The 19,200-nt window shown below is 27.9% G+C and overlaps 1 protein-coding gene across 5 annotated transcripts in view; it reads left to right on the top strand.

Annotated features, from left to right (window-relative positions):
* Positions 1–17,501, top strand: part of LOC108564696 (aryl hydrocarbon receptor nuclear translocator-like protein 1) — a 48,107-nt gene extending 30,606 nt beyond the window's left edge. Inside the window, exons 1-5 of one of the 5 annotated variants that reach the window (XM_017923795.1) lie at positions 10,273–10,369; positions 10,460–10,626; positions 16,305–16,474; positions 16,882–17,160; positions 17,215–17,498. In XM_017923795.1, coding sequence (XP_017779284.1) covers positions 10,473–10,626; positions 16,305–16,474; positions 16,882–17,160; positions 17,215–17,469 — 858 coding nt within the window. In that variant the 5' untranslated portion in view covers positions 10,273–10,369; positions 10,460–10,472 and the 3' untranslated portion in view covers positions 17,470–17,498. Of the gene's footprint in view, positions 1–10,272; positions 10,370–10,459; positions 10,627–16,304; positions 16,475–16,881; positions 17,161–17,214 lie in introns of those variants that run through there. The other 4 variants (XM_017923793.1, XM_017923794.1, XM_017923791.1 and 1 more) reach the window with 4 other exon arrangements.
* Positions 17,502–19,200: the final 1,699 nt, after the last annotated feature.

The following is a 19,200-nucleotide window of genomic DNA, read 5'->3' as shown; positions in this document are numbered from 1 at the left end:
AAAAACACAACAAAAATGTATTGTGTCCAACCTTTATTATAATATATAATCAAACTGTATACGCTTTTCTATATGAACAAATATTAACAGTATAAAGAGACCCCGGATCGATACCAGTAATATAAACAAATGGAGTAATGCGTAAACTCTTTAGAACGTATGTGAATTGGCAAACAGTTTCTGGTGTTACTAGTCATCCTGGTTGCATCTTAGTGTTGTTATACTTTTTTTTCCGGCATGGAACGCATTATCGTATTTTACTTTAGTTAATATGGGAAAAACTGTTTCACTATACGAGTAAAAATTCAGAAAATTTGGAACTAGTAGTTCACAGTAACCAGTGATCATGGCCTCCACTTATTTGTGTTTTAAATTATCAGTTTTCTGGTACTTGCCTTACACTTCATTACTAAATGCACAATGGTTTGTTGACTGCCATTCAAAATAATTATGCAATAATTGTTTTATGTTATCATTATTTCTAATTATAATTCAATAATATTGTACACAACAATTTACACGTTGGTGGGAAAAAAGGCGTAATGTATTTTATTGTTATTAGGAAAGTTTCATATTAGATTTTAATCATGCGATACAACAATCAATAAACATATCTAAAAACTGATATATAGTTTTGGAAAGGAATAGTTAATAATGGTTTTATTGTATTTGTCACGTCTGATACAATTTTATCTATGATTGATGAGATTTGAAAAGCTAAATAAAAATGACATCTATTTAAATTAAATTATTTTCATTTATAAACTTTAATTGTCATGGTTTTCATTTTTTGTTATTTATAAAATTAATTATACTTGAAATATTAACATAGATTTCATACCATATTTTAGTGCGGGTAATCGGTTCCGCTAGTATCTCGGATTATTTGAAACCGGACTAGATAAAATAGATCTAAACCGCACAAAAAGAGAGTTCACTATATAAAGGGAAAACAAATTATAATTTATGTATACAAAATAATTTTATGCTCAAATTTTTTAAAATTTATTTTGATTTCATTCAATTTTGAATATTCGTATTCGTAGAATAACAACTACATAAGACTGAAATGATTCATTGTATTAGATTTATATTTTTGTTTCAATTAAATAACAATATTTAATTACGAAAATAAATAACTTGAATTTTAAAATGGAATTGTAAATAAATATTGGACAACGTGAATGAATCAAATAAATCAACAAAATAAGAACGAACGATGTACTTGTTATATTTTTAAATCTGTATGAACTTTATTATATAAAAAAAATTGGCAAAAAAAACATGGTCGATAGCCAACTGCAGGTTCGATAAATATATTATTATTACAATTATTTCAAAAGTGAGAAAAAATAAAACGTAACTAATGTGGAGCTCTCGACCAAAGTCCGTGGACTTAAAAATAAGTAAAATATGTTTCATTGAAAATAAATGTTTTCGGTTCTTTCCTAAGATAGGACGACAATCGTATCACGTTTAATATCTGCTGCAAATATTCGCAGTCGGCAATTTACTAATGATATAATCAACAAATTAAAATAAATGTCTTGGCATTTGTTAATTCGACGACGAAGCACAAATATCGAAACTACTTTGCAACACGCATTCTGCTTATTTTCTCTAACTAAAACAAATTAAGATATTATTTCAATTATTTAATGGATTAAATATTACGTACTTTATGATAGGAATAATGAAAATATAAGAAGAAATTAAAAAAATGTGGTTGCATTACATAATTAAGTAAGTTAGCACATTCAGATCAAAGATCATGTTGAAAAGTCAATATATGTGCATAATATATAATAAATAACAATAAACAATGTAATATTTTTTATATCACTGCAATTACTTACAAAATATTCGATACGGATTTTTATCAAAAATAAATTGGACCTCGATACAAAAAATAAGTGCAAAAGAAAGCATACACAAAATACTTTTTTTTTGTGAAGCGTAGCACAACAAAATGTAAAAATAACTTCTGCAATACAAATTGTAACTCGCAGGGTTGAAGACACTAAACAAACGAACTTATGTTATTATACAAGCTCGACTCAATGAAGTTTTTAATTGAAATCTGAATTATTTATTAATTGTAGTTACAAAGTCATATACTTTTACATTCATATTCTATTACATTTTACATAAAAAATATATATTTATCTCATTAAATTGTCTTTGTTAATGTGTCTATCAATTTTTAAATTAATTAGTGTTTCTTCACTTTGACTTGTTTTTTTTTATAATAATTAAATTATGTTAGTAAATAATCGAAGTCAAAGCATTTCAACGTAATGAAATAACTGCTTAGATTTTTGTTTGTTTATAATTAAATTTATTGTAGTTCTTAATAGATACAGTTTTTTAAATTAAATAATTGATTTATAACAAAATCGATTTCATACTTGACGATGAAAATAATATCATTATTTATTCATTATTAACAATACTATCTACATATTAGATTACTTTAGTCTACAAATACAGACTTTGTAAATATATATATAATTCTCTGACTAGAAATATATTATAAATAATTATACTTATCGTATTATATATTTATATTTTTATGTCAATATTTGTACTGAGAATATATATCGACCAGAAATTTTCAATATTCTCAAACCTGTAAAAATTTAATCAATCACAATAGTATCAGATATTTTAAATATTTCCTGAATCGGTCAATAATAGACTAGATTTCTACATATTCTACAATGAATTAATTTTCTTAGGTCACATGGAGAGAGGAAATAAATGCCTTCATATGACATAGTAGTTAGTAAATAATTCAGATTGAACATTTATTTAGCTGAATAATACTTGAATGAATAAAGGACAAAAAGCGTCACTATTTTCTCTACATTAAAAATTTTCCAATTTAAATAAATTTTAATTAAAAGACAAGTAAATTTTGTTATTAATATTATATATTTTTTGATTTGTTAATTATTTTTGCTTATTTATTTTACTTTTTATATCTTGCATAATTATTGCAATAAATATTATTGTTTCTGACGTTTGTTTAGTCTGCATGGTTCAATTCTATATCTAATGCTCTTAATGTGCGAAAAATATGTGTCATAAATTTGAAGTGTGTCTTGTAGTTGAATATAGTTATCTAAAATATACAGTACTTGGAATTTTGTTTTTTAAAACTTGAATAAAAAAAAATATTCATTTATAATAATGGTTTCTAAATTAAATGATAATTAAGCGGAAATAAAAGCAAATTTAATTACAATTATATAAATTAGTGTTCGTTATAGGTTAATAATGTCAGAACAAAATAAATTAAATTCTAAAAAATAGTTTTTTTTCCTTTCTATAGTCCAGTCGCTTTTTGTGCAGTTTTTTTAATTCCGGGATATTGGTGGAACCGATTACCTGCACTATGCTTTTACTGTGCTTTTAATCTATATGATTTACTTTTCTAATAAAGATCTGTATATAATTGTTTAAGGGTGGAAAGACTGAAGTCTATGTTATTTTAAATAATCGTCAAAATGTATGATCGATATGACGTAATAGTGTGTGTTTTTCTTTATTACAATTGGACATGACTTGAAGTCGCCAACAGACACAAGCATAAATCTGACCTACAATTTTGGCTAGCCAAAACATAAGGAAACGAATTTTATTCGTCTAATATTAGATGAGCTGCAGCATAACAAATAGAAATAAACACCCGATTCTCTTAAACATTATATCACGAACTTAATTATTTCTTTATTTGTATACAAAAGATTTCATATAGTGTAACCATAGAGGTGTATATTATTTACTTTTATAGCGGCTTAACGTTGTAGCGGATTTTCTAGACCTCTCCACTGCGGCTGAGAATGTCTAGGATTGGCCTTGAAACTACTTTAACCTATGACGTGTTCTAGGAAACTAATAATAATCTGTAGCTAGCCAATAACGTTAATACGAGTCTGCTTGAAAATAAAGTTTCGTGTTTTCGCCAATACGTGTGTTTATCTATGCAATGGCCGACATCATTAACCATTGCTTTTTTTTGAAAATCTGCATCTGCGATACTAATTAACGCGCGGCGGATAAAGTCTGCCAATTCAATGGATGTGTCAACGTTTCACTCAAACGTCACACGCAAATATTTTTTTAATTCCATAGGAAGGAAATCGAACCTTTAACCTCGACTGATATAATTCGTTTCGTCTAAAATAATACGAAATTTGTTGACTTGTTGTCTTCCGCTCTGGAGTATTAACCACTTCGCTTGTAATCCCTCGACAATCCATGGAAGGGAAAAAACAACGTGCCGCTTTTCTATTATTGGACTATTCCGTCGATCCAAATCTCCTTGACCTGCACTAATTCTTAGTACGTTATTATCTACCACAGCCAGTTACATGTTTCATAAAATCGATGGCATGCATACTGCATTTCCACCTCATTCTCCTCTTTTTTTATTCTTTTAAATAATAAATATGCTGCACTGGGAACAACTAGAACAAACACATTATTTGTATATTGATTGCAATGGAACTATTATCACTTTCGAATGTAGATAAAATATAGGATAACAACAATATATAAAGCAATATATTTAATTGCATTTGAAATTAGTTTAACATGATATTTCATTTGTTTAATAAAAAGGAAAAGTATATCCAAACTTTTTTTGCAACAAACATTTATTGACATTCTAAAAACTGCATGTAGATCAATAAAAAAAAGTATAATGCAAAATAATATTCAACTCATGTGATTTTTGTTTCATATTTTGTGTGTGTAATTATTTAAGTAATTTTATGGTCCACATATTTTTAGTTTTTACATTAAATAATATTGAAATAATGAAATACAGTGGAACCTTAACGAGTTTAATCCGTTCCAAAATTTCCGGATTTTTACCCGTATAGTGAAACATATTCAAAAATACAAAAGTTTTAAAGATGATGTAGCAGGCGCGTATTCTGGGACTTCTCTTCTCATCGTCACTCGTTATGCGAAACATCGTTCGTTAGGCGAGTCATTTTTCCTACAATTAATTTTGCTCGTTAAGCGAAATTCTCGTTAAGCGAGGTTCCACTGTATATGCAAAAATGTTAAATAACAAATGTATGAATTCTATTGAATCTCGAATTAAATTCTCGTATTTGTTATGCTAAACTAATATTTGTTTTTATACTTTGTTTCTAAAGTTAGTGGTGATGCCACCTACTTTTATAATCCAAACTGCTAGTAAAAAACTAACAGGTTGTAGTTATGCAATTGAAACTATTTATATGCATGCATCTGTAGTATATTTATGTATTTTAATTATCATAATTTGTTCTAGCTCAAAACTATGAATTTCCCACTGCATAATTATATCCCGTGTAAACATGTTTTTACGAAATTTAACCGAAAACATGTTTATTTGCATTTAAGTTCCTATCAAGGATCAGATTTCTTTACAAAATCCGGACCTCTGTGCGAAACGAACGATAATTAATCGCACGTTTAATTAGTTTTGCTTTCTCGATTACATAGCGTCCTCCTTTTTATTTCGTTCAATTATTTTAGATCAGTTACTAACTTAACACCGGTGCTTACATTAATTCGAAAATCATTCAGAATTTCCGAATTATTCATGACTGAAAGTTCAAGTTCATTGGACTCGTTTGTTTTTATTATTCCGTATGCACTTTTACTGATGTTCATGCATAAGATGCACCTTTTAAGTATAGAGAAATCTATATAGGTTTGAGGTGCATTTATGATCTATTATATAATAGTTTCAAATCATAAAATTCATTAAATAGAAATACATTTTTTTTTTCTTAATAGATTGAACATTCGATATAGTCACCTTGGCTGAAAGCAAAATAAAAAAAGTTGCATTTATAAAATGATAATCAACATTTTATAAATGCAACGTTTTTTATTTATTTATCAAGATGAGTAATCAAAATTTAAAAAATAATAATTTTAGATAATTAAAGTCAAATATTTGAACGGTAACATGACTTTTTATAATTAAAACATTTTGTTCAATTTCATTCAAACTTTGACAGAAAATTAAAATTGTTTACTATATCAAGGGTTGCTTATATCAAAAGTTTTTGTTTTATCAAAAGTCGCTATATCGAATGTTTACCGTACCATCCATATTAGACTGCAAAATGAAACAGGTTTATGTTAGAAGACTAAAAGTCTAGGAAGAGACAGAAAGACTAAATAAATATAAACAGTTTTGAATAGTTTGATGCTTCTTAACTAGTTGGGAAATAAACCTTGTAACATATAAAAAAAATAGTATAAAATTATCGGATTATGAATACTATAATATTTTCTCCAAAACACGTTTTTACATAAGCCAAAGTATTATTGATTTAAGTTGCTGTAGTCTATTCGAAGATGCTTCTTTTTTTCAGAACGGACAAAACACGCAGCAGCAAACGCAGAGTTCGTTCTGTTTATGATGTTTTGACCTATATTAAATTGGTATTAATAGAATCATCTAATGCAAGTTGTGAAACGCCGAACAGACAGCAGCGCATACAAGTTTCTTTTAACCATTCGCAAGAGCCGAGATGGATAGATGGATGGATGGATGTACTTTGTCAAGTATTTTAATGCAAGGCCACATTCCGCGCTGCCTTTATTATTATTATTTGTAAACAGACGTCCAACAGGATATGTATAGCTTTGTTTACTACAACTATCCAATTCGACCACATCATTAATTACAACACATCTAATAGGATAAATTATGATTCGTTATGTAAGGCTCTCGAATTGGAGTGCGGGGGTCATCGCAGTTAGCCTGATTTTTTCACTTTATCAATCGATAATTATTGCACCATACAATAGTTGTACGTACATTAACTAAATGAAATTCATGAGTGAATAATTTATGTACGCAGATAAAGCTTGTTTGTTACTTTATTCGTTTATTACATCAGAACTACTTTTCAAGATAACTAACATGGATACATGCTATCTCTACTTTTTGTCGTTCTGATATTTTATAGTTGTGTAATTAGTTTACTTTGTTTGTTGAAAGCATAGGGAATCCTTGACTCATTTCATTTTTAGCTTGGACACTTTATCAGCTTCCATTTTTTTTTCTTCGTGGAATATTAAAATTTTAACGTCTTTGTCGTTTCCTACGGATCTTTTCATATTACTTCAGTATCGAGGATGAAAAAGCTGCAATATTATGTAATAATATTTTTTTCAATTTAACTATTATTTAATACGTTTATGACATACATTATATAGTCTTCAAGCTTAATACTTCATCACCTTGTTTATCATTTTTATACACATTTGCTAAATTAAAAATTGTTTTTAATATTCAGGATATTACATATTATTCATGAAAGTATAACGAAAATTACTTTCTTTGTCAAGCGCAACAGATGTCTGTTAATAAAACAATAACATTAGATATTTACTATTTTTGTTCTACATTTTTTAAATATCTTTATATGATTAGCAACTTTATCTAAATAATTTTAATTTAAGATTAATTAAAATTATATTGGCAGCCAAAAAAGTATTTTTCTGGAGTCTATACAGTAGTAAAATATTTTAATTAGATCAGAGTATTTCAGAAATTTAAATCATTACTGGAATACCTGGCGTAATCGGTTCCACCAATATCACATAACCACACAAAAAGAGACTTCACTGTATAAACTAACATTTCAGAATTTATTTATTTGGCTTAATTACAATTTAGTTTGTTTTTAATTTTTCAAATCGAATTATGGTGAATCCGGACTGATAGAAGAATTGCTGTATATTCATATTGGTGTAACTATGTGTTTACTATTTTATCGTATACTTACTAGAGAACGAAGCATGTGGCCAAAATATATTATTCTCCTATGGTTGTTTACATTTGAACCTTGTGAATTTATTTTGGTTTGTTTAAAAATAAATTATTTTAAATATTCTGTTATATATTCATGGACATTAATAAATATTAATTAAAATATATTCAAATTTTATATGATTATGATTTTTGTTTTCAGAAGATTAAATTTAGCTTATGTACTCTGTTTACTGTACGATGAAACGAGATACTCTAAGCATGCTATTCGTATTTACCGTTTCAGGTAACAGTCCTCTCTCTTCTGTATACTTTTGCGCAAAGTAAGTCATTCATCTCCTGCAAACATATTTAAGATAATCACAGATTTCCATCAAGATTTTAGAAAGCGAATCTGATACTCCTAACCCCAACATTTAAAAGATGATGATAAGATATCTTAAAAAAAAAATCAGTAAAAAAAGGAATGTATATAAATTCACGATAAGTATCAATAGATTGCACGTATGTTATGTCTGAAAATGTTGTAACGTATAGGTTTGAAGCACTTTGTTTACAAAATAGTTGGAAGATACTTCTTATTTTGCGAAATATCCGGGTGTGCGGTGATAAATGCGGAAAATGACACAGGTGTACTGTGGACGTTAAATTTACGTTGTTTCTGTTCCGTGAAATTCTAAATAACAAGAAACTACTTATTTTACAACTTAATTCATTAATAAATCTTAATCAAATCTGGTTAAAGAAATTAAATGTTGTTTTATTCTGACATAGCTACATAAACGTTCGGGAGAAACAAATATCGTATATATTCGGACTATAAGACGCACCTTACAGGTAAAGAAAATTAGCGTCTAATGCTCTTTATTTCTTTTAAAAAAATGCATCTTATCCAGTTATACAGTAATTGGTTGTCATTGATAGTTGTCATGTACTTACTGCAATTATAATTAATCCTTCCATTCAAATCCTTAAATTATGTTAGGAATTGGTTGAATTTGTAAATACGTACAACGCTAGGCATAATGATATTCGCTATGGAGTTAATGATAATTACAATCAATTTTTACATAATTGGTGTGGATGGTATATGAGTATCGTTGGGACTGCTGAGTTGGCCAAATTAGTAGATGCCCAAGAAATTATTATATAGTTTAGTTCCCTATTCATATTATGTACATAATACTGACACTCTATAGGCCTTAATTGACATAATTCAAGTAGCCTTGTTTACTGTTATACGCAATGCGTACAAATGTGGCTTGTTGTTATATATATGATATAATTTGTTCAACAATCGCTGCATTAGAATTCCTAATTTAATTCGTATATTTCACAACAAATATTATTAACTTGATCATCATCATCATCCACTCATTCTCATTTGGGTTCGATTCATGTGTACAGATTATTTATACATTTCTGTTGTACACAAGGTTATGACTCTTGCTCGAAAGTTCAAAAATAGACTGTTTTAGATAAATCGAAATCAAATATTGAAAACAGTGCACTTTAATACGAATGTATATTAAACTATGTCTGTCAACCTTGATGAACGGCGCAATTAAAAAAATGTATTATTTATTTCTATAATAACAAATTTAAAAAAATAAAAACCTTTTAAATTTGACAAGGAGGTACAATAAAAGCATTCATAACATTTTATAGTTAAATCAATGTTTGAAAGTGATTCGAAACTACTTTTGTTTTGGATGATGCAATTGCCTGGAGAACTTTCATACATTTCCAATCAATAATATTCCATCATATATGTTTCGCTAATATCTCGCATTAATAATATATGATAGATTTTGATACGATATCACTTTACTAATGTCTATACTCGATTAACGTTTATGCTAAACCTGATATTCTGATTTATTGCGTAATTTAATGCGTATTTATGCTTTGTCTTACATATTGAGAATGGAATTGTAGGAATGTAATAAAAATGTATTTTTGAATTAAATAAAAATAATTAAGTGACTAATTTTATAATGTTAATTTTTACATCTGTTTATTCTGTCGCACACGAAATCTATCTGGTTACGTAATGCACAAATGCAACAGTTCCTTGAAAATTGCATATAATCCTATATGAGCGGTCACAATTTGTATTTCACGTTAATTTTGCTTGTATTATTTAAAGAAACATCTGTTATGTATTCAGACTTACAAATGCAAAACTGAGATTTGATGCAATTTTATTGCCTCGTCGAACAATCCTAGTCTATAACCTCGGGGAATTCGTGCATATCTATATATATATATATAATTGGAAATTAATTTGTAACCGAATCAGTCGACCGGTCGAAATTAACGTTACAAGTTGGACCATACCACGAAATATATTCATATTAATTCATAGCTCTTTTTTACTCTTCGACATGTACATGTGGCCTGGTTCAAAATTAACTCCCATAGTCAAGGTGAAGAAGTTTACCGGTATTTTATAAAAGCGTATCGCAGTTTTGCAGTAAATACTTGTCCGTGTAAAAGTAATTATAGCAGTATTCCGATTAGTACAAAAATTATTGCATTCATTTTCATTTAAATTATTGCTTTATTGCAATTTGGGTAAGCACATAAATTCTAATTTATTTTTCTTAATAATAAACTTATATTCTAAAATTTTCTGAACTTTGTGTTTCTTTTTGTATTTTCCAGTAATAGTCGGGAGATGAGAAATAAGGCTGAGAAGATGAGAAGAGATAAACTGAATTCTTATATATCGGAGTTGGCGTGCCTCGTTCCGTTGATATCCAAGAGTCCGAAGAGGATGGACAAAACTAGCATACTTAGATTAACGGCAACCCACCTTAGGATATATCAGAGTAAGTGAAATATAATTTCTTGATTATTATTCAACCATAAAAAAATATTCTAAATATGTTGAAGTAAAATTATTTAACATTATAAAATAAAGATACAGTCGAACCTCGCTTAACGAGTTTAATCCGTTCCAAAATTTCCGGATTTTGACTCGAAACGTCGGTCGTTAAGCGTCGTTTCGAGTTATTTTTCTTACAATTAATTTTGATCGTTAAGCTAAATGCTATTTATGCGATCTGCTCGTTAAGCGAAATGCTCGTTATGCGAGGTGCTCCTTAAGCGAGGTTCCACTATATTGCATTTAAAAATTAATTCGATTGGTGTTTCGAAATCATTGAAATCGTATAAGATTTATTTCACTGGTTTGGAGACTATTGCTATTGAATAATGTAAAGATACAAGTTGAAGTTTTAACGATATTTTGTTATATTCGCTGCTATTGATACACCACAAACAACGAAAATTTAATATTATTGTTGAATTATGATCGTGTTTCTTCAATGCAAAGACTGTTTCATATATAATTAATAAAAAAAAATGTTTTGATATTCTAATCTCGAGAATTGATTATTGCAAACTGCAATTTTATACATAACACAATTTAATTTCAGCTCTGTGTAATAACCTGTCTCTGTTATTTTCTGCGTTTTTTTTTCTCTCAAATGCTGTAGGAGTATTGTGATGCAATTTCACTGGAAGTCATGTCGTGTAGCGTGCAATTAAGTCGTGTCCTGGAATTCTCCACTTTTCTTCCAAGACAAACAATATTTATATCGAAGCTAATAGTACACTTTTATTTCTTACACTATACATTTTATTTTGTTATTGTAGATATTCGTAAACCACATCATTTTACAATAACAAATCAAAGACAGACAAAAACAATAGAATAATCGTGTATGTATAGTAACGGTTTACTATTTCAAAGAAGAATATTTAACAAGCGCAGTTTATTATATTTCCTGCTTATTAATAAAACCATTCTAAATCAAATTTATGGACGTTATTTCGTGGCACGAATTGTCGTAAATAGCTATTTAAACGAGCAAGTAAAACCACAGTAACAATTAAATCAGAATGTATAGTTTTTGCTAATAAATATTAATAATGATATTAACTTATATTTTATAGCTTTATTCATAATCTCTAAACGAATCTTGCAGTATAAATCATATCATTTTTTTTTGTTTTTATTTTGCCACTACAATGTTTGTGTGCTCTGTGGATTTTTAGGATTTTTTTTTTAGATTTATGTGCGATTTGTAATCTCTAATAGACGCTTTGATATATTTGAGGGCTGCAATGAAAAATTTTCGACACACGAAATTGTAATAGCTAGAAAATCTTATCATCGATCTTAATCCTGCCGTTTTTTCTTCTATTTGTTTACATAAAAACACGTATTTTTATTCCACAATTTTGCATTATACTTTTCGTGCAGAACGAAACTTATAATCCGCCATTCACTAACCCCTAACTATGCAGTTCATTCAAAACAAATTCAATTTAACTTTTCATTTATCAACTAATCAATATTTCTATCAATTTAGAAACAATCACATATTACATGTATGTAATATGTTATTCAAATAATTTTATTTTTAAGCAATGTCTTTATTTACATCCAATCGTGTTTTTGTACTAGAATCGCGTTCATCTCATAACATGATAATGTTAAAAACAACATTATCTCTTTTTATGCTACTCTGCAGGACAAGATTAAATATAATCTACATTTAAGTATGTGCCAAAATAATAAAAAATAGAAGCTTAATTAATGTTAATTATCTGAGAGTAGTTGTAGAATCAACCTTTATTTGAAATCTAAATATTATAAAATTTAAATATAATTATAATTGAGTTCAGAACTATTTAATTTTAAAAAAACATTTTATTTATTGTTTTATATGATTTTAAGATAGAATCAAACAATAAATTTAATGTTCCATTTTGTTGTTGAGTCTCGACGGATACGTCTCTGTAAATTCCACCATAACGGCTTTCCGCATTCTCATATAAACTACAAAATCTCTCAATTATATTTCGCTAAGGTCATCTTCGATATAAAAACTACTTATTATATTATTTTCATTCTTCTTAATTTATTATTTCTATAATTTTATTATAATTGCTTAAAACTTTATGTTTATTTATGTATGAATTCTTTTGAATAGTATATTTTTCTTGCTATTTTTTAACAAAATTATATAATAGATGATCATTATGATGATTTTTTTATACAGCTACTATTTTAGTAATATTCCTGAGTTTTTAGGAATCGATAAAGATATGAAATATTTACATCTTCTTGAACAAAAAAAGATTTGTTTATAAAAGTTAACATGTAACTGTCGAATTAATGTTAAACCCAAAAACATATTTTAATTAATAAGTGTCAATCTTTATTATTAATTCTCTATATGTTGATTAAGAACTCCGTTTATACTTTAGAGCGATTTCTCTAATTTATTATTAAATTTAATTATCTCTCTTCACGAGCCATTTATGAGATCTACTATTTTTTTTTCTGTATTTGTTTTTCTGAAACTATAAAGATCAACTTTATACTGAACAATAATATTAATATGTTCATAAGTGTTCTGTTATGTATAACCGTTATTGGTTATATTATATTAACCCTTATTATTGTATATTAATGTATGTACATCTTAATGACTTATTACAAATTTCACTTATGAAGATTCCATAACTATTCAATGTGTAACGACTATTCTTAATCACTATTGTTAATCACCACGTAAGGACTACAGTTGTACACAAATTCAGAAAGCCATTCGATAATGACTACAAATATATACATCCGCCCAAACACTTAATGTATTGGGAAAGTTAAGTACAATCGTTCAAATACATTCTTTGGAAAAGTACTATCTTCACTACTATAAAATATGATGTTTATGTAATACAAAGTTAGTCTTAGTTTTAGGGGTTAGTCCTACCGACTCCCTAGTTCTACTCCTAGTTACATAGTTAGACTAATAAAAACCCTAGTAATAAACCTAGCAACTGAAAACTAGATATAGAAGTTGTTAATAATTTATTGTGAATAATAAAGTGTTTATTATCCTAAAAACTCCAACTTCACCTCTAGAATTCCTTAAAAAATCCACTAGAACTCCACACCGACTTAACAACGAGATATTCCACAGTGTTCAGAGATTTTTTTTTATCTCTGGACACAACAATTCTTTAAATAATTGGGCAGTAGTTTGTAACAATATATGAATATTAATAAATTTCTACTATAATAAGTAATATAAATATTAAAATATATTGATAGTTGAAGGATCAACAACTGAATATTACTGCTTCGATTAGTGCAGATTCACTACAGAACTGTTTGAAAATATTTATGCGGTTTATTTTTGTATGTATTTAGTTCTTTGATTAGTTCGATTTCAAATAGTACAGGCATTGATTAATCGCACTATGTGAAGTATCACTGTAAAAAAGAATAGAAATTAACCGTTGTAAACATAAATAAGTTGTACTTTGTATGTATGTTTATCTTTCTTTTTGGAAAAATAAATAAATACATTTCTGAAGATTACATACTATTTACATTTAATGAGCAAACTTCTATAATTATAAGAATTATCTCACAAAAATTCAACGAATGCATCAAATAATGTAATCATTCAGACTTGTTTTGAACACAAACATAAATACAGACTAATATCTATGAATCTATATTTAAAACATAGATAAATTAGAAAAGACCGCACAATATTAATGAAAAGTTAACCATAATAATAATAATTATTATTATAACAAATAAATAATTAAATAATAAAATATATACATTTTAAATTCTAAACAGAATAGTCTAAATTTCGTCTAGAAGTTTAAAGCCTCGTAATAGGAAAATAGAGATATGAGCATTATAAACAAATTTATAATCCTTATGTTTGACTTTGCTTAGATAGTCTATGTTGATATTTATTTTGACTACTATATTTAGTTGAATTATTATTTTAAAACTTTATGGAATATTTTTTTTTCAGAATTCCTATACAATTTATAACACATTAATATCCTATTGATATGATATCGCTCTGCACCGTATATAGTTGTATACTCCTAGAACATTTATTCTCACTCCATATTTTACAAATGTATCGAGTACCTGCCAATGATAATTGTAAACATACGCCATACGTGACAGAATTATTTTCCTATGGCAAAATAAATGTAAACTGCGATGGCGGAGTTGAGCAATATGTACGTACCCACTACATTTATCAGATATGACAATAGCAGAGAGTACACAAGTGCAATGTTTACGACTACGCTCGTAATAATATTGTTTATAAAATTAATAAACGCAATTTATTAAAAATCTCTAAAGTAAGGAACAACAGCATTTCAAAACACCATGCTTAGGATCGCATAAACTTGACTTTAAGGTAGTCCTAATTAATTTAATATATAATAAACTCGGTCAAGGTTGTTTTTTTCTATGAAACTACGACAAATATGTATTGTCAATTGAAGACGAACGCCTTTGGATGAGACTTACACATGTGTATTTGATACTAATTAACGTACATCAACATTTCGATATCGAAGGTCATTAAATTATGTAATAAATGCAGTTTTATATTAGATATTATTAGAAAATAACACGAAAACAATTTTATAGCTGATAAAATAAACGACTCCGCTAAATTTACTTCAATATTGCTTTAATATGTAATTAATGGTAATTAATTAATTACATTAATAAAATTATTAAACAGACCAAAAATAGGTTACATCTACTATAACGAGATATAATGTAAATAAATTAAAACAAGATATGATACGACTTTCTTTAACTTTGTTGAATAAGAATCATCAAAATTGTAGTGTATAGTGAAAATAAAACAGGTCAATAAGTTACTGTTGTTTTCTATATAATATAAACAAAGTAATTCAAATTCAAAATACACCATATTATTCTCTTTTTTTTTGATTATATCAACGATTTAATAAGTATTTATATACCACTTTTTTTTCCTCGTCTATATGTTGTTGTTATTAACCGCAAAATGCATTTAATTGTGCCGGTTTTTTTTATTTTTCATTTTCTTTTCCTCTGGTCATAGTTGAACTTGCAGGCAACAGGATGCGATAGAATAACTCATGTTCCGCATGCAAATATGGTTGTTATTATGACCGGTTATTACGCATCTTCGCCGCAAGTAATTGCGATACGCCATTTGCGCATATCGCGTTTGCTTTCGCGATGCTAACATACGTTTTCTTCTATAACAATAATCCAATTAGTGCGTATGGCTTATAGATGTTTGCATTACATTGTTTGGATCTCCGTTAAAACGATAAAATGTGTTTTGTTTACTGCAGTTTAACCTTAGTCTCACTCGCACTCTCGCTCGACCCGATGCAGAAGTGCAAAACATCTGCAATTATCTGATTACAATAGTCGAGATGAACATATTTACATGCAAATTGACTGCATTTAATCTTAAATGTACAACGAACTATCAATTTAAAATATATGAATTAAATTTGGTTAAATTAAAGTTTACAAATTGTGTTACTGACCGTCGTCCAATTTCTGCGTATTACAAAATTTAATAACCTGTTTTTTGTATATTTTTAAAAAATCTTTTTGTTTAATAGTAAATCTTAATTTTAAATGTTTTTATTGTTTCAGCGTTACTGAATGGCAACTCGGAACGAATGGATATGCCGAGACACTTCGACCAAATGGTGCTGGAAAATTTAGTTTACGAACAATTACGTGGATTTCTGTTGATTCTTACTGGAAATGGAAAGGTGGTGTTTGTATCACATACTGTAGAAAATATTTTAGGACATGCACAGGTAATTTACATTAATTATATCAATCTGTTTAGTATTAATTTTTAAGTAATTTAGTTCATTTGTATGAAAGTACGAAGGTTTTCGTTACTCAATGTACCTAATTGCGCTTAATTTATTTTTATTTAATTGAATTATGAAGAGATTCTTGTTTTAAATTTTTTCTTATTCTTATATTTTCTTTTGTAAAAAACGTAAAAAACTAGTTATATGCGAGAATCTGCCGAAAACATTTTAAACCTATGATATAACTATTCAAATGTTAATAATTGAATGAAATTAGTAAATGTAAAGAGATTAATAATAATATCACTTATTGGAAAATATCTAATTTTTTCAATAGATTACTTAAGAAAAATTATTTAATTGATTGTCTAATAATAATTTGAAAATGTATGTTTTGTGTTTAGACTGATTTGATGGGTCAATCGATATTCAATATAACAGCACAAGAAGATCACGACAGGTTTCGAATGTACATAACTTCGGATTCGATACCAGAACGGGAATGGAGGAAATACTTCAACATCCGTCTACGAAGGGCAGGTCCTCGAAGCGAGAGTCCCGTTTACGAATCGGTAAACGTGATGGGAATGCAAAGGATGACCAGCATCAACCAGACCCAGAGTTCGCAGGACAGTAGTAGTAGCAATTCGCGTGATGTTTCCTCCCAGTCTGTCAGTAACGAAGTAAGAAATCTCCGTGAACTAACCTTTCTTAATCATTATCGTTTGATGTTATAGATGTGGGTATTTTTTGTGAGATTGTACCGGCCTGAGCCTATATCAGATCAATTAGTTGAAGCCAGTAAAGAGGAGTACGTGACACGGCATCTAGTCGATGGCAAGATCATTAATTGCGACCAACGGATCTCATTCATCGCCGGGTATATGATCGAGGAGGTTTCCGGAGAGTGTGCCTTCAGTTTCATGCACCGAGATGATGTCAGATTCGTTATGATTGCTTTGAGACAAAGTGAGTTTACAGCTGACACCTGAATACAATCTAGCCAACTACTTTTTTTTCTACACAACCTCTTGTCCTTGCTAAAATGCATTCTAAATACTAAGTTCATTTCCCAAATTCAAAAGATTACAGATAAAATGTTTTTACCTTAAGCCTGTGGAATATTCAGCATTGTACGAGATTTAAGTAATCCTACATTGTAAAGTTCTTGATAATGCCATATTCTTCTATCCGCTAAATTTGATAGCTTACGTAACTTGAAGTATTTTTTAACTCGCTAATCAATTTGAAAAAAAAAATAGGAATTGTAAACTAAGAAACTATAAATTAGATTTTATCTGGGAGATATCTCTAACATCCAGAGAGTCGAAGCGGAACCGAACCATGAACCGAAATTAACCTAAATTTTTAACTGAACCGTAACTGTAACCGGACCGAAAAATTGCTCAATTGAATAACCGGAACGAAATTTTAAATATCGTTAATTTCGGTTGAATTATTATTTTTTCATTAAATTTATTCATAATCGCCTTCTTTTTTGTATGCCCTTTGATTTATTTATTTAGTCATTCTAAAAAAACAATGTATAAGAGATATCGATTAAGTCTCTTTGACTACTCCGAATTATTTTTTCAAATAAACCAATACATAATAAACAAAACCATCAAAGTTAATCATCAATATAAATAAAGCCTCAATCAGCCACCAATCAACCACCGACTAAAAAGAGAAAATTTAAAGAAGAAAGGGCAAGCACAAGTCTTGCGCATCTAACATTAGAACAAACTCAAATGAAAGTGATTAAAAAGGATATTACTGTAGACACGACTGAAGAAATATTACAAAGTGCATATGTTGAACTAGTCACTAATTAATTTTTATTTTTGTTTGTATTTTCAACTTAATAATTGAAAACAATAGTAAGGGAATTTGGTAAATAAAATTAAATCAAAAGTTGATATTGGACTCGATTTTAAATTTTAACTAACCAATTTAAATTGCTTTATTTTTCGATATTAAATTTTAATTTCACCCGGCACCGAACCGAAATTTTTAGACGAACCGAAACCGAATTTGGACTCTGGTATCATTAATATATAATATAATAAATTAGAAAATGCATTCGGATATTATAAGAAACGTATGCAACGCGCGATGCAGAGTATAAGCGACAAGGTACTATTTTTAAATGACCTTAGTGTGTAATTGCTAGATATAAACAAGTTTCATTATTATTATTATTTATTTGAAATACTACTAGCGCATATTTGTTTCTATGCTGTTCTAATCTGGAATTACGCACTTGACATTGTCAGGACCAATATGTCAATTGAATTTGTCTTTAATAAATGATTAAAAAAATATGTCAAAATTATTAAAATCATCTAAACATCCAATTTTTTTATTTTTTATTACTTTCGATATGTCATCGATTATTATATATCCAGATTATATACTGAAATTTAATATAAATACTTATTCGGTTTATGTGACAACAGGAAATTTTAACATGTTTGAAATATACCAGCATATAAATAAGAAATTATTTTGCATACCAATATTTTTTCTAAATTAAAACAATGGTGATTCCAATCGTATATGTTGAAAATTTTATGGTAATATTTATAAATTTACTAAACTAATAATCACTCAACATTATGTTGACGTGTGAATAATCATTTTTAATACATTCTAAAAACTTATATTTTCAGTAATTGCGTTATAAAGTTTATCAACTCATTACAAATATATATATATATATA

This window comes from Nicrophorus vespilloides, unplaced genomic scaffold (assembly GCF_001412225.1).
Source record: "Nicrophorus vespilloides isolate i.1.1-1 unplaced genomic scaffold, Nicve_v1.0, whole genome shotgun sequence".
NCBI lineage: Eukaryota > Metazoa > Arthropoda > Insecta > Coleoptera > Silphidae > Nicrophorus > Nicrophorus vespilloides.
Note: the sequence above shows the minus strand (reverse complement) of the source record. Positions and strands in the feature narration are given on the sequence as shown.